This window comes from Haliaeetus albicilla, chromosome 8 (genome assembly GCF_947461875.1).
Source record: "Haliaeetus albicilla chromosome 8, bHalAlb1.1, whole genome shotgun sequence".
NCBI lineage: Eukaryota > Metazoa > Chordata > Aves > Accipitriformes > Accipitridae > Haliaeetus > Haliaeetus albicilla.
Window position 1 is genome coordinate 6,328,818 of NC_091490.1, and position 11,756 is coordinate 6,340,573.

At 48.3% G+C, this 11,756-nt stretch overlaps 1 protein-coding gene across 1 annotated transcript; it reads left to right on the forward strand.

The window, feature by feature from the left end:
- The first annotated feature begins 2,122 nt into the window (after window positions 1-2,122).
- On the forward strand, window positions 2,123-7,659 carry LDLRAD1 (low density lipoprotein receptor class A domain containing 1). The gene is made up of 7 exons (XM_069790228.1): window positions 2,123-2,179; window positions 3,587-3,641; window positions 4,425-4,447; window positions 5,212-5,374; window positions 5,770-5,907; window positions 6,473-6,601; window positions 7,400-7,659. Exons 1-7 carry the CDS (start codon window positions 2,123-2,125, stop codon window positions 7,543-7,545), a joined length of 711 nt encoding a protein of 236 aa, XP_069646329.1. The 3' UTR covers window positions 7,546-7,659.
- The last annotated feature ends 4,097 nt before the right edge of the window (window positions 7,660-11,756 follow it).

The window sequence follows — 11,756 nt, forward strand, 5'->3', positions numbered from 1 at the left end:
CATGACTTGTGAAAATCGATGGTGTGATGTTTTCGGAACACTGTTCACTTGCACAATCACAGGGGCGGGAAATCCCTCTGTTTGCAGTAGTGATTCAGCTGAGACGTGCCTTTCCGCTCATGTAGTGCAAACCTCAGTATACAGCCCCGTTTGGGTGCAGGATGCCAGTGTTCCGCTTTGAGCGGTATCAAATGCAACTTGTGCAATGGATGTTTAAATTCATTTGTAAACACGAGCTTTACTTCAGTGATTATTGCCTGTCGTCTTAGCACTTTGTTGTTCGGGATTGCCTTTCCAGAAAAGACTTTAGCAATCCCACTTTTTCTAACTGAATTACTAACATGGAAATGTTTTCAATTCTGTTAAAATGTTTTCCCTTGTGATTATATGTAGTTGCAAAAGGGAGTGTTACAGCTTCATGAAAACATGGCTGTTTGCCTGTTTCAGATGTGTACAGTACAACCTCTGTTATGTTGATGACTCGGAAGAGAAAGTTTTGCGACATAAAAACGTTTGACTTTATTGCTTACATTCCTAGGTTTGAGTTAAACAACTAACTTCTACTTTTATTTGGCGTTGTATCTGCTTACAACAAAGGAAGAAACCACAAGTTTTACGTGTTTTGTCTTTTGTTCGCTGTTTAATGACATTTCAGCTAAGTGATCTGTGCAGTGAAGCCAGTGATTCAGTAATGTGCTGTTAGGTCACAGGAAACTGTGCCTGTGGCAATCTGTCACTTGGCACTACTGTTTCCAGAGTGAGCCAGAGTCTGAAGAATTTGTTACGTGTTGTACTTGTAAGCTCTTGTCAAAGTATCTTCCCTCAGTAAAATCAGATACTAGCTAGGCTGCAGTAATTGAACTGTTTCTCAAGATTTCTAATCTAAATGGACTATTTAAGCTATCTTGGCATTTGACTTTGCAAAATGGCTTGTCCTACTCATTTTTTGTTAAATGTTTGACTTCCTGACATCTTCATTTTCAGAGGCTGCAATTTGGGTTTGATCTCTGCCCAAGACAGCTGTTTAAATGAAGGGCCTTAAATTATTGAAATTGCAGGAGGAAAGCATTTTATATTCTCTTTAGGCACGTGTTCAACTGGACTTGTATCAGCATTTAAATGGAATCATCTTGACACAAATGAGGCAACCTTCTCAAGCGTGTGCAATTCATTGCTGGCAGAAATAGCCATGGTACATTTGGGGGGGCTTGGGGTTTTTTTTTTGTAGGTGCTAGAATTAACAATAGTCTCCTGTCATACTGATATGTTGATCCATGTTCCCTGTTCAGCTTCTCTGATCTTTGGCAAAGATTTTTTTTCTTTTTTCTTTTTTCTTTTTTTTTTTTTTTTTTTTCATTTCAGAAGGGCTTGCTTGTGTTTGTTACCTCATTCTCATGAACTCATTTTTCTGACCTATAAGCAGTCTTTGATGTGAGGTAACTGCTCTAAAATCCAACTGCCTAGTTGGCTATAGCTGAGCTGAATAATCTTGGTGTAGGAAATAGATGATGATAGATGTCAGGTCTTACAGACATTTGCCTCTAAGAGTGGGTTTACCCCACATTTTAAACATTTCCATCGTAGATTGTTTCATGGGGCATGCATAGCTAGCCCACTTGACCTGGCTCTTACATGGGACTCTTAGCAAACTCACAATCACCTAATAAGCTTTCTGAAGGCTCAAAATAGTCCTTCTGTATCAAGTCTGATTAGAAACTAAAACTTCCTTTTTAAAGAGAAACAGGTCTGGAATTTAAGATACGCAGGTTTTAACCCTTACTCTGTCATTCTTCCATATTGTAGCAGGTGCCCAGACTTGCAGACTGTTTGCTGCTTGGCATTTGGTGTTTTCACCCCAAATCCCCCTTGGAACAGGAGAGCTTTCTATCACCAAGTTTAACGGTGATGTATTCCTGTGAGAAGCTTCTGCTTTGGACAAATTGGTGTTGCCATGCCGAAGAAGGAGCTCCTGAAAGACTATATTTAATTCCGGCTAGTCTGGGAACGGGTGAGTGCAGGGTTAGCAGACGCCCTTGTCAGGAAGCATATATTAACTTGATGTAATCGGGAATGAGTTGTATGTGTGGGTATGGGAGAGGGAAGCAGCCATAATTGTTCCTCCATGTCGGGCATTATTTGGTGCTTTGAATCAATTCGAGACAACTCTCTTGGGGCCAACGTATAGGCAATATAGCTGCCAGCTTCTCCTCCGAAGCCCTGGTAAGCTCGTTTTGCTAGTGCTTGGGGAGGAGTCGTGATATGTGAGGTGGCAGCAATTTGGAGGCACTTGAGTCCCATGAACCCTCCTGTGAGCAAGAAGAACGCGGGCTCCTCGAACACTTTATGCCGGTGCTTTTTCTGCCCCCCTACCCCCGCGGCAAAGCTGCCTGCTCACGACACTTTATCCTCGAAGCTGCAAAACTCCACTCTGCGTCTGCTGTGCTGAGACCCGCGGCCAGTTTCGAAGGCTGCAATCTATTTGTAAGTTCCTGTTAGCTACAGGCTGAGCTGCTAAGACTTAACTGCAGGCCTGGAAATTCAAGTATGCAAGTAAGAGAGAGGACCCTGGAGGATTTCCTATGCCAGTGGTTGTTGCCCAAGCAGGGAAGCTATTCCAGATGGTTGTATCCTGCACAGCTCTACTGACATCTGAACATCTTGTGGGAGTCCAGGCTGATGCTGCTACGAGGTCAGTGTCTCAGCTCTGTCTTGGGAAGGAGGTGGGCAGAAAGGAGACTTGAAGATGATCAGACTCTCTTCCCTCAAAAATTCATCATGAAGGGGGGTTCTTCCTGACCAGCACCAGGGTAAATGCAGTCGGCATCAGCTAGGGGTGAGCGTTCATCTTCCAAACTGGCGTCGGGAGCGGCAGCAGGGTTCTCGACATCCAAAATCTCCGTGTGCTTTATGATTTGCCTAATGCCCTGTTGTGAAACCAAGATGGAGCCAGGAGGAATGAGAAGCAAACCAGAAATCCCGCTTCCAACTGCAGCTGAAGCGCTGCCTTCCTCATCCTCTCCTGCTTGCGTGCCTGGGCAGCAAGCGCGCTCCTTGCTTTCCTTCCTCTGTTGGGTTTTGTATCCTGGTAACATCACTCATGCAAAGGTGCAGAAAACTCCCTGCGGTCCTTTGAGCTGCTGTGAGGGCTGTCTGGAAAGCATGAACAAAACTCACCCCCAGGTACTGTTCTTCTCTTCAGAAAAATCTTATGTGCAGCTGTTTCCTAAAGTACATGTGTTCTTGATAGTGTTGTTTGTCTGACCTCTTTATCACTGGTTTCTGTGAGATTTCAAGTTGTTTCTACTTAACCTAACTTGATACAAAAGGAAAGTATTGATATAAAGCACTGGACTTGCATTGGTGTTTGTTTTACAAATGGGTAACTAAGATTTAAAAGGTGATCTGATTGTTTGCTGTGTGAATTAAATGTGCCACGTTTCCACTGAGGCAATTTTTGCTTGTATGTAAAAATAAAGGAATACATTCTATATTCCTGGCTAAGATGGTATGAGAACTAGAAAGGCCATACCTTTCGTGGTTACTGCGTGCTGCTTCTGTAAACAGTCTTTTATTTCTTTCCTTCTAGAGAAATGGTGATGTAGCTACTTTGGATTCAACAAAGTCCTTCTCTGGAGAAAGAGGTAACGAATAAAATGCAGAGCTTAACATTTTTATTGTTAAAGTATAAATCAGTTGAAACTATCTATGTAATGTAAAATACAACCAGTATTTATGGTCTGTTAAGACTGATTTCCCTGTCCCCCTCCCCCCTTCTGTGTAGTGAAACATCCAGACCATAAAATTCATAAACTTAAGCTGTTCTTTGCTGGCCTGGAGTTGGCAGTCTTACGGTATAGTAGCATGATAGGTAATCCTTGTCTGTCACAGAAAGGCTCATAATGAACTTGCTATAGGTTTTCTATATGTTTTAATAGCCAAACTTCAGCAAATGTTGTCCTTATTAAGAAGGAGAAGGTGGGATCAAACAATCAATCACAAACCTGTAGACTGTGTTGCAACAACATTTCATCACTGCCGTTACTTTATACTCCTGTCTATTTGCAACTGTTGTGTTTTCTGGTCAAAGGTGTTGCCTTGTAGACAGAGACATGCTGTAATTCACCACTTTTCTTTCAAGTTGAAATGTTCTGCGTTTGATTCCTGCTCAAGCATGACGGAGAGGGTGGTTACTGCAGCTGGGATCCCTTTGCTGTTGAGCAAAGGCTGTGCCTTCACTTGCCTTTGCACAACACAACAACTAAGTAAATATGAAGCACAGCTAAGACAAATTCTAACTTTTTGATCAAAGCTCTTTAAGTTCAGAAATGCCAAAATCCAATTATACGTGCAGGGTTGTCTTAAGTGATGGGTTACATGTTTCTCAGATGATCACGTTAATTTTTTTTCTGTTGGTCTGGAAATAGGAAGTAATGCGAGCAAATACAACGTTGGTTTAGAGACAAAGCACTGGTGCTGCAGAGAGCTGAGATGAGGGCAGCTGGTCGGCGTTGCTTTTACGTGCGCTGCTGTTGTGTTGCAATGACTGTGGGTTTGGTCTTTAGCTTCCGGATTTGGTTTGATTTACAAACGTGACTTTCTGAAAGTTGGAGTCCCTGGGAGGCTGCTGCCCTTTGTACCCTGGAGATGTCTTTGGGGAGGGAAAGGGCTGCTCTTTGGCTGTTTCTCACCATTTTGAGCTGATAATTCAGCCTCGTTCTGTGGGAGTGTTCAAGTCCTGGTTGGGGCAGAAAGCCCGAAGTGCTGTGAAATTAAATTTTACCTCTTGAGTTTTGCTGGGGGCTCTGGGAGGGCACCTTTCCCAGCCTTATACCGACCTGCCCCGTGTTTTGGCTGCTCTCGCCATGAAAACGGCACTGCTGTCCCCCACGGGGTCGGGCAGGGGCTTGGCCTCCTCCACCCTTCTGCATCCAAGTGCGTTGGGTGAGCTCCGACGGAGACGCGGCGTTTGCGCTGTTCGGTCCCACTGCTCCGTCACGGCAGCACAGTCTCTTCCACACCGCAAGCAGCGGAATTCCCTATGAGGAGGTGTTTAACATCGGAGTTCGCCTTTTAATCCCCAACTATCAACCCCTAAACCCCATCAGCCCCCCGCCAGTGCAAAGCTCCCAAAACATCACCCTCGCCGCTCCGTGCCGTTCCCTTCCGAAACACCCCCAAAATGCCACTCAGCCCCTCTGGACCCTTCCCCAGCCCCTCACCTCTCGCTCTTGCCTCCCAGCAGATGGCTGCCAGCCACGCAGCGCCCGCGCGGGCTGCACGCGGAGGCACGTCTGCGTCTCTGCCGCGGCACTGCTCGTCCTCGCTGCCGCCGTGGGTTTGGCGGTGGCACTGGGACTCCTGCTACGCCCGCCAGGTCGGTATCCCGAGAGTTGTTCTTTTTTTTGGCAAGGGAGGCAGAAAATTATGTTGCGTGAGAAGAGCCTTCGTATCCATCGCCGTGCGTGAAGTGGCGCTTCCCGGTGCGGACCGGGAGGAAGGAAAGGGAGCAGCAGGATGGTGCGGGGCTGTGCCAGCCTGTTCCTCGGCTCTGTTGTCCTGCTCCATCGGGCTGTGGTAACTCTGGGTGGCACAGTCGTGCTTCAGAGTACTGGTATAGTTATCAGACCCTGCCATGAACCTACCAGAGATTAATCCTGGCCCTTGGTTACCTCCAGAACAACAAATGAATTTTGGAAATCCCCCTTTCTTCCTCTTGATCTGTTCCTCATACTGTGAAAACGTTGGAAAATAAAGTATTTCTTGCTTCAGTGAACCGCTTCTGTGCAGCCTCCAATAACCGGACAGGCTTTTTGTGCGACAACAGAGCGACCTGCATCCCGGCCAGCCAGGTCTGTGACAGAGTCAGCAACTGCAGGAGCGGAGAGGATGAGCAGGAGAAACTCTGCGGTGAGTGGTTTTGTTGTGACCGTCCTCCCCGTGCTGGTCTTCCTGTTGTGAGACAGAGCAGCCGGTGTCCCTCTAATCCTGCTCTGCACTTCTGGCCGCTTATGTGAGCAGATAAGCCTGGTAGATCCTTTGTAGGGCAGATGCTGAGAGATGGCACTGCCCAAAACCCAGCGGGAGAGCCAGGAATCAAAGACTCCAAGCTCCTCTGATCTTTCTAGTTTTGTTTTGTTTTTTTTTTTTTTTTTTAAACCACGGTGCAGTTTTCCTCCATTGGTTAACCTGTATGCCTATGTGGTTAATTTATTATCCAGTTACCCTGGAAAAAACCTCACTAATGCAAAAGCATGGAGCACCCGAACTCTGATTCCGGCTCAGCCATGAGCATCCCTTTCCCTCTCCAACCACAGCTTCCCCATCTGCAGCATCGTTCATGCCCTGACACCACACGGGGAAGGACCGACCAACCCCCCATGACAGCAGCCTTTGGTAGCTGCTATCCCCGTTTTAGCCGATGCGTTTGTGCCCGGCGGAGTCGAGCACGTGTCCTGTGTGTCCTCGCTTGCAGGTGACTTGCCCCACAGCCTTCCAGGATACCTGGTTTTCCGCTGCAGTAACCCCGCATACTGGGTCTATGCCGATCAGAGGTGTAACGGGATGAACGACTGCGGAGACTGCTCGGACGAGATGGGGAGCTGTAAGTCTCTCTTCTGGCTGCTGTTGGGCAAAAGGTCTTTTGTCCTGATGGATTGAAATAGGTTGTACAGGTGAGGTGCTCACTGATGCTGCTGGAAGTGCCTGGAGGCTGACATCCACTGCTGAAACACAAAATAGCTGGGGTAGGACGTGCGTATGAACCGTGCGGGCTCCATCCCGTCAGCTGCCAAGGGCTCTGTGTCAAAGCCTGGTGGCAACCGAGAGGGGAAAGGCTCCGTGCTTTTTTCCCAGCCCCAAAAGTCACTCCTCCTTTGTGGTTTGCTGAGTGTGGAGCAGTTTCATCGTGATGTGTAGCTGTAGGCAGCGGTGATCGTCCAAACTGGCCTTTGGTTGTTGGTCAGGAGATGGGTAAGTCTCTGAGCCAGGGGGACTGCGCATGCCTCAGCAGCTTCAAAGCCATCTAGATCCTTCTCTCGCTAAAATGAGCAGCAGGTTTGTTCCGAAGTCATCCCCCTGGTTTTGAGCCTCAGGCGAGACCTGCCTGTATCAGCAGCTTTCTCTAGAGTAGCTTGCTAGAAAAAAATAATAAATTGCAGCTAGGTGTTCCTCCCAGGATGGCATATCTGCCATGAAGATCATCGCAATGTCACGCTCCGTGGTTGTCTCCCACAAGTAGCACCAAGCGAGTGTCCTCTTTGGTGGGTTCACAGACGCAGGGTCATCACCAGTGGCTTTTCAGTAGCTGCCGGGGGTGAAAGGGTAGCTACCCACGTAAGAATGGAGGGAAGGGGTCAGTGCAGCAGAAGCATTTCTGTTCCCTGTTTTCCATCCCTCCCAGTGGCCGCCTGCCCCCTGTGCGGGTCGGAGTGGTGGAGCTGCAGCCCTGTGCTCTACGAGTACTGCTCCTGCATCCCCAGGAGGCTGTGCCGGGACGGCGTCCAGCACTGCCTCAGCTGGTCCGATGAGTATATCTGCAGACCGTGAAGTCTTGGCACCTGGCAGCGCTGGAGACAGCAGGGTGCTTCCTGCATCGTCACCTTGAAGCCTTGGTGTCCTCCTCCTCTGCCACCCCCTTGGGAAGCTCCAAGCCAAGCAAATCCTCAGCAGCAGCGCGCCGTCCGCCCCGCAGCGACGCTGAACGGGGGCGAAATGCGTATGGCAGCCCATGCTGCAGGCTAGACGCTGGCCGTGGGACACCTTCAAGGGTTCTCCTGTCCCGTGAGGGTGAGCCCTTTCCACGTGGGCAGAGCACCGTCTTGCAGCATTGATTCGGTGGGTTGCATGCAGGCTGCTGGAAACTGTTTACCAGCTGCTGCCAGCACAGATACCGTGTCTGGGCAACCCTGGGCGAGGGGTTTCTCCTGTACGGACGTGCTGGTGCCTTTGTAGGCAGCCAGATGAAGGTATATCAAGGACTACCCTAAAGAGCAGGAGCTGAGTGAGGTGAGCCTTTCTAGCCCTTGGGTTAGCATTTCCCTCTGACACGTCTTCACGCTCCTGATCCTTGCGGGCAGGAGGAGAAGCTTGTGTTTGTCTTCAGAGCACTTCTGCAGATGGTTTCGGGAGCAGCTTTGAAGGCTCTGCGTCGCTGCTCCCAGGATGCTTCCTTGGGGACGCTGTGCTGAGGATCACACCGTGGGGAGCTGCTGCACAAGCCGCCTCCTGCGCTCTTCTCAAACCATGAAGGCCAGTGCGGAGAGCGTAATGGCAAGGAAAACTGAAGTGGAGAGCTGTCAGGGTTTGTGGGGATAAATCACCGTGCCCCTGTGACCGTGTAGCTGTCCCTGCAAGCCAGGGCAAGGAACAAGCATGTATATAAAACGTACTTCTCTCAAGGCTGTGCAGTTTTGGAGCAGCAGTTTAACAGGTTGAGAGCAGCCGTGGGGCTGGGATGCGTTTGCACTGAAGTTGGCAAAGAAAGGAGAAATAAAAGTCACAGCCTCGGAGCAGAGCAGAGAGCAGCAGAAAACCGAGTGCCGCTCCCAGGGTGGTGTGGGATGACATGGGATCTGTTCGTTGCTTGTTTCGTTCCTCTGCCAGCAAAGCAGGATCAGGCAGCCAAACCTTCAAAGCAGTTTTCAGGGTATAGATATGGATGTGCCACTGAAATTTAGGAAAGATATGGTCTTTCTCCTTTGAAAATCTCATCAGTGTCTAAAACATTGTCTCTGAGAAAAACCCACATTTACAGTGAGTGCACTTACTTTTCTAGGCCCAAAATAAACATCAGGCAATCTTCCCACCACCATCCTGGGTCATAGGTCTTTAAAAATAAAACCCCATTCACTCATTTCCTCTCTGTCCTGTGGCCTGCAAGTCTGCATGTCACCATGACTTGTATCAACGGTCAATGTTTCTTCTAATAGGTCACTAGGATACAGCTGTAGATCTCAGATCTTTTAAAAATAGCTTTACAGTATTCTGACTCATATTTCACCTGGAATGAGATGGCCAAACTCTGCACAATGGAACCGGTACTACAGGAAACTTTTATAAGCCACATTTAATAACCTGTCCTTCTCCACGCCTGGCTGGGATGGATGGCTTGCTTTTTCTGTGCCTCTAAAACTTTACTGCAGTGCATTCAGTGCTGCAGCTCGGAAGAGAGGTTAGGAGTTTTCTAGGTAAACATTTCTCACTTGCAAGCTTCCAGCCTCAATCAAAGCCTGAAATGGAGATGTGTGTTTTTACTGGAGAGTCACAGACATCTAACACTTCAGCAAGGCTGAGCTGGGGTTGGCAGATAAAGCCTGGCTTATTGTAGTTGCTGTTGTTCCTCTTGTTTACCCCAAAGTATGTTCTGGGGCAACCAATGAGGAAGTCTTGCAGCATTTCTTAAAGGAGCTCAAGGAGGGGTGATTCAGAGGCAGCGCTACCGGGTCAGCCTCTCCTTCCTGGGGGAGAAGAGCTGCTTTCCGATTCAGATTTGGTTCAGCCTGTTCCTTGGCTTTGAAGTGGGAGGATGCGCAACAAGCGCTCTGCATTGGAGGGGGCGGGTGGGCCACGACTGCTGCACGTGTCTATGGGGCACCGGTCAAAGAAAGGTGGGAGAGGATGGGAAGAAGAATCTCATCCCTCATGATGGGAACTGTATGTAGGTAACAACAACTGTAGCTGGTAAGGAGTGAACTAATCAGCTGTTAAAAAAAAAAAATAATCAAAACCCACAGAAATCCTCATGCTCAGCATAGGGCCCATCCCATAGGATTGGTAAAAAAAAAAAATAATCTGCTCTGTATCAAAGATATTGGGACAGCCATGACTTTCTGGAGCCTCCGATGTTTGCTGCGGCTGGGAGGAGGATGCTGGTTAGGCTGACCCATATGGCAACTGCTGTGTTCTCCCAGTCCAATATTTGCTGATGGTTGTCACAGCTAACCTCTACCAAGTTTTAAGATGCTCCCCAGGGTGAAGAGGAAAGGGTCGGGGCACGCAATGTGTGAGCATGGAGAGTCAGATGTATGTGCTTGCTGTGTGGAAGGCTGCTTCTGCACCGCAGCGGAGGTCAAGTGGTGGCTTGCCTTGGCTGGATGGGGACGGTGTTGGGATCTGGGAATTCTTACTTTATTGTGAGACATGATAAAGAAGGCGAATTCCTGGCTTCGGGCAGGAAAGATTATTGTGCCACCTTCTCTTTCCTTCAGCAGGAAGGTGAGGAAACTGAGGCAGGCTTAGAGCGCATGGAGGATATCCCTGGCTGCAAAGAGGAAACCGAACGCAGTCTTCCTCTCCCTTTCTGCCAGCTCTCAGCTTTGTAATTGAGCTGAACCACAAAGCGATGGGGTCAGGAATGTGATCTCTGCATTTAATATAGCCAGCAGGGGTTCACTGGTGTCAGAGATGCTGACCCACCCCGTACCTGCAGGGTAGAGCCCCAGGTTTGCTCTCTGGCTGATGTCCCTGTTAGCAGTTCCCAGCCAGCGCTCCTGGGAGGCCAGAGCTGTGATTAATGGCCTCAGGTTAGGAGAGAGGAACCGGGGACTCGTCCTGCTCTGGATCTACACCTGTGAAGAGACAAGCCAAGAGAGACACGGGAAGCAGCGGTCCACGGGCAGCAAGACTCAGAAGCCAGCCTGGAAACTGCCAGCCCTGGAGTGGGCAGTTTAAGCAGGCACTTGGCTGAGCCTATCTATTTCAGGGTGAGTCTCCTCCTGTGGTTTTCTTTTACTGCCTCGTTCCTGGTCAGCAGAAGGCTGTGTGCCTTACAGAGAGCAATAAACAGAGACTAGTGGGTTGAGGACATAGTGGTAAGTGTGTCTAAGTCTTAGGATAAAATTTACACAGTGGTGTGTTTAAAAGAGGAAGTCTGCTGGTCAGCAAGAAACCTAAGAAAAGGAATAATTGTACCAGGCATGGAGAGCGTAAGAAACACAGTGCTCTGAGACACCTCTTGTGAAAAGGAAAGATGTACTGTATTATTTTACCAACAAGCCTGTGACCTGGGCAGACTGTTCATGTCAAATCACAATGTGCCTATTTTCCGGCTCAAGGCATCAGCTCCCAGCTGCTTTACTGATGTGAAATGGAGTATACGATTCTCCGAGACGTGCATCTCTCCGTGGTCAGATTAGCAGATCTCCACAGTGGTGGAAGGACTAGCAAAAGAAATCCGTGGTGAACCAGAAGCCAGCTGCAGGAGGAGGATTATACTTGAGCACCAGAGTCATCTTCCTCCCTGTTAGAGACGCTGTTTTGCTAAGTCACTATTTGTGCCATTATTTGTCTCAGCAGAGGGCTGATGTAGTCATCAGTGGAAGCTATTAATAGCCTTGAGTTTCTGGGGAAAAAATGTAGGGCTTGAATGCAAGTATGCTTGTTTTGTTTGTGTATAGTCCTTTTTTGAGGAAAATTCAGCAATAAAAGAACAAAGAGAGAGAGGGGGTTAGCTCTTTATGCATTTTTGAGGTGAAGCTCCTTTTCTTGGCCTCTTCATGATTTCCAAGGATGCGTTGCTTTTCATGTTGCTGAACCATGGTAAACAACAGTGTAAAGGGAAGATATCCTCTAAATAAGCACTAATAGAGGAAACCTGTAGTAAATTCTTGGCCTAAGAGCACAATGATGGTCACAGTGCCCAACTCATGGGCACTGTGTACCTCAGCCAATTTTGATAGAAACACTCAGGGCAGGAATTCAATGATAAACACACCTGCAGCATTACAGCTGTGCTCCTGGCTTCAGACAGACCACACAGA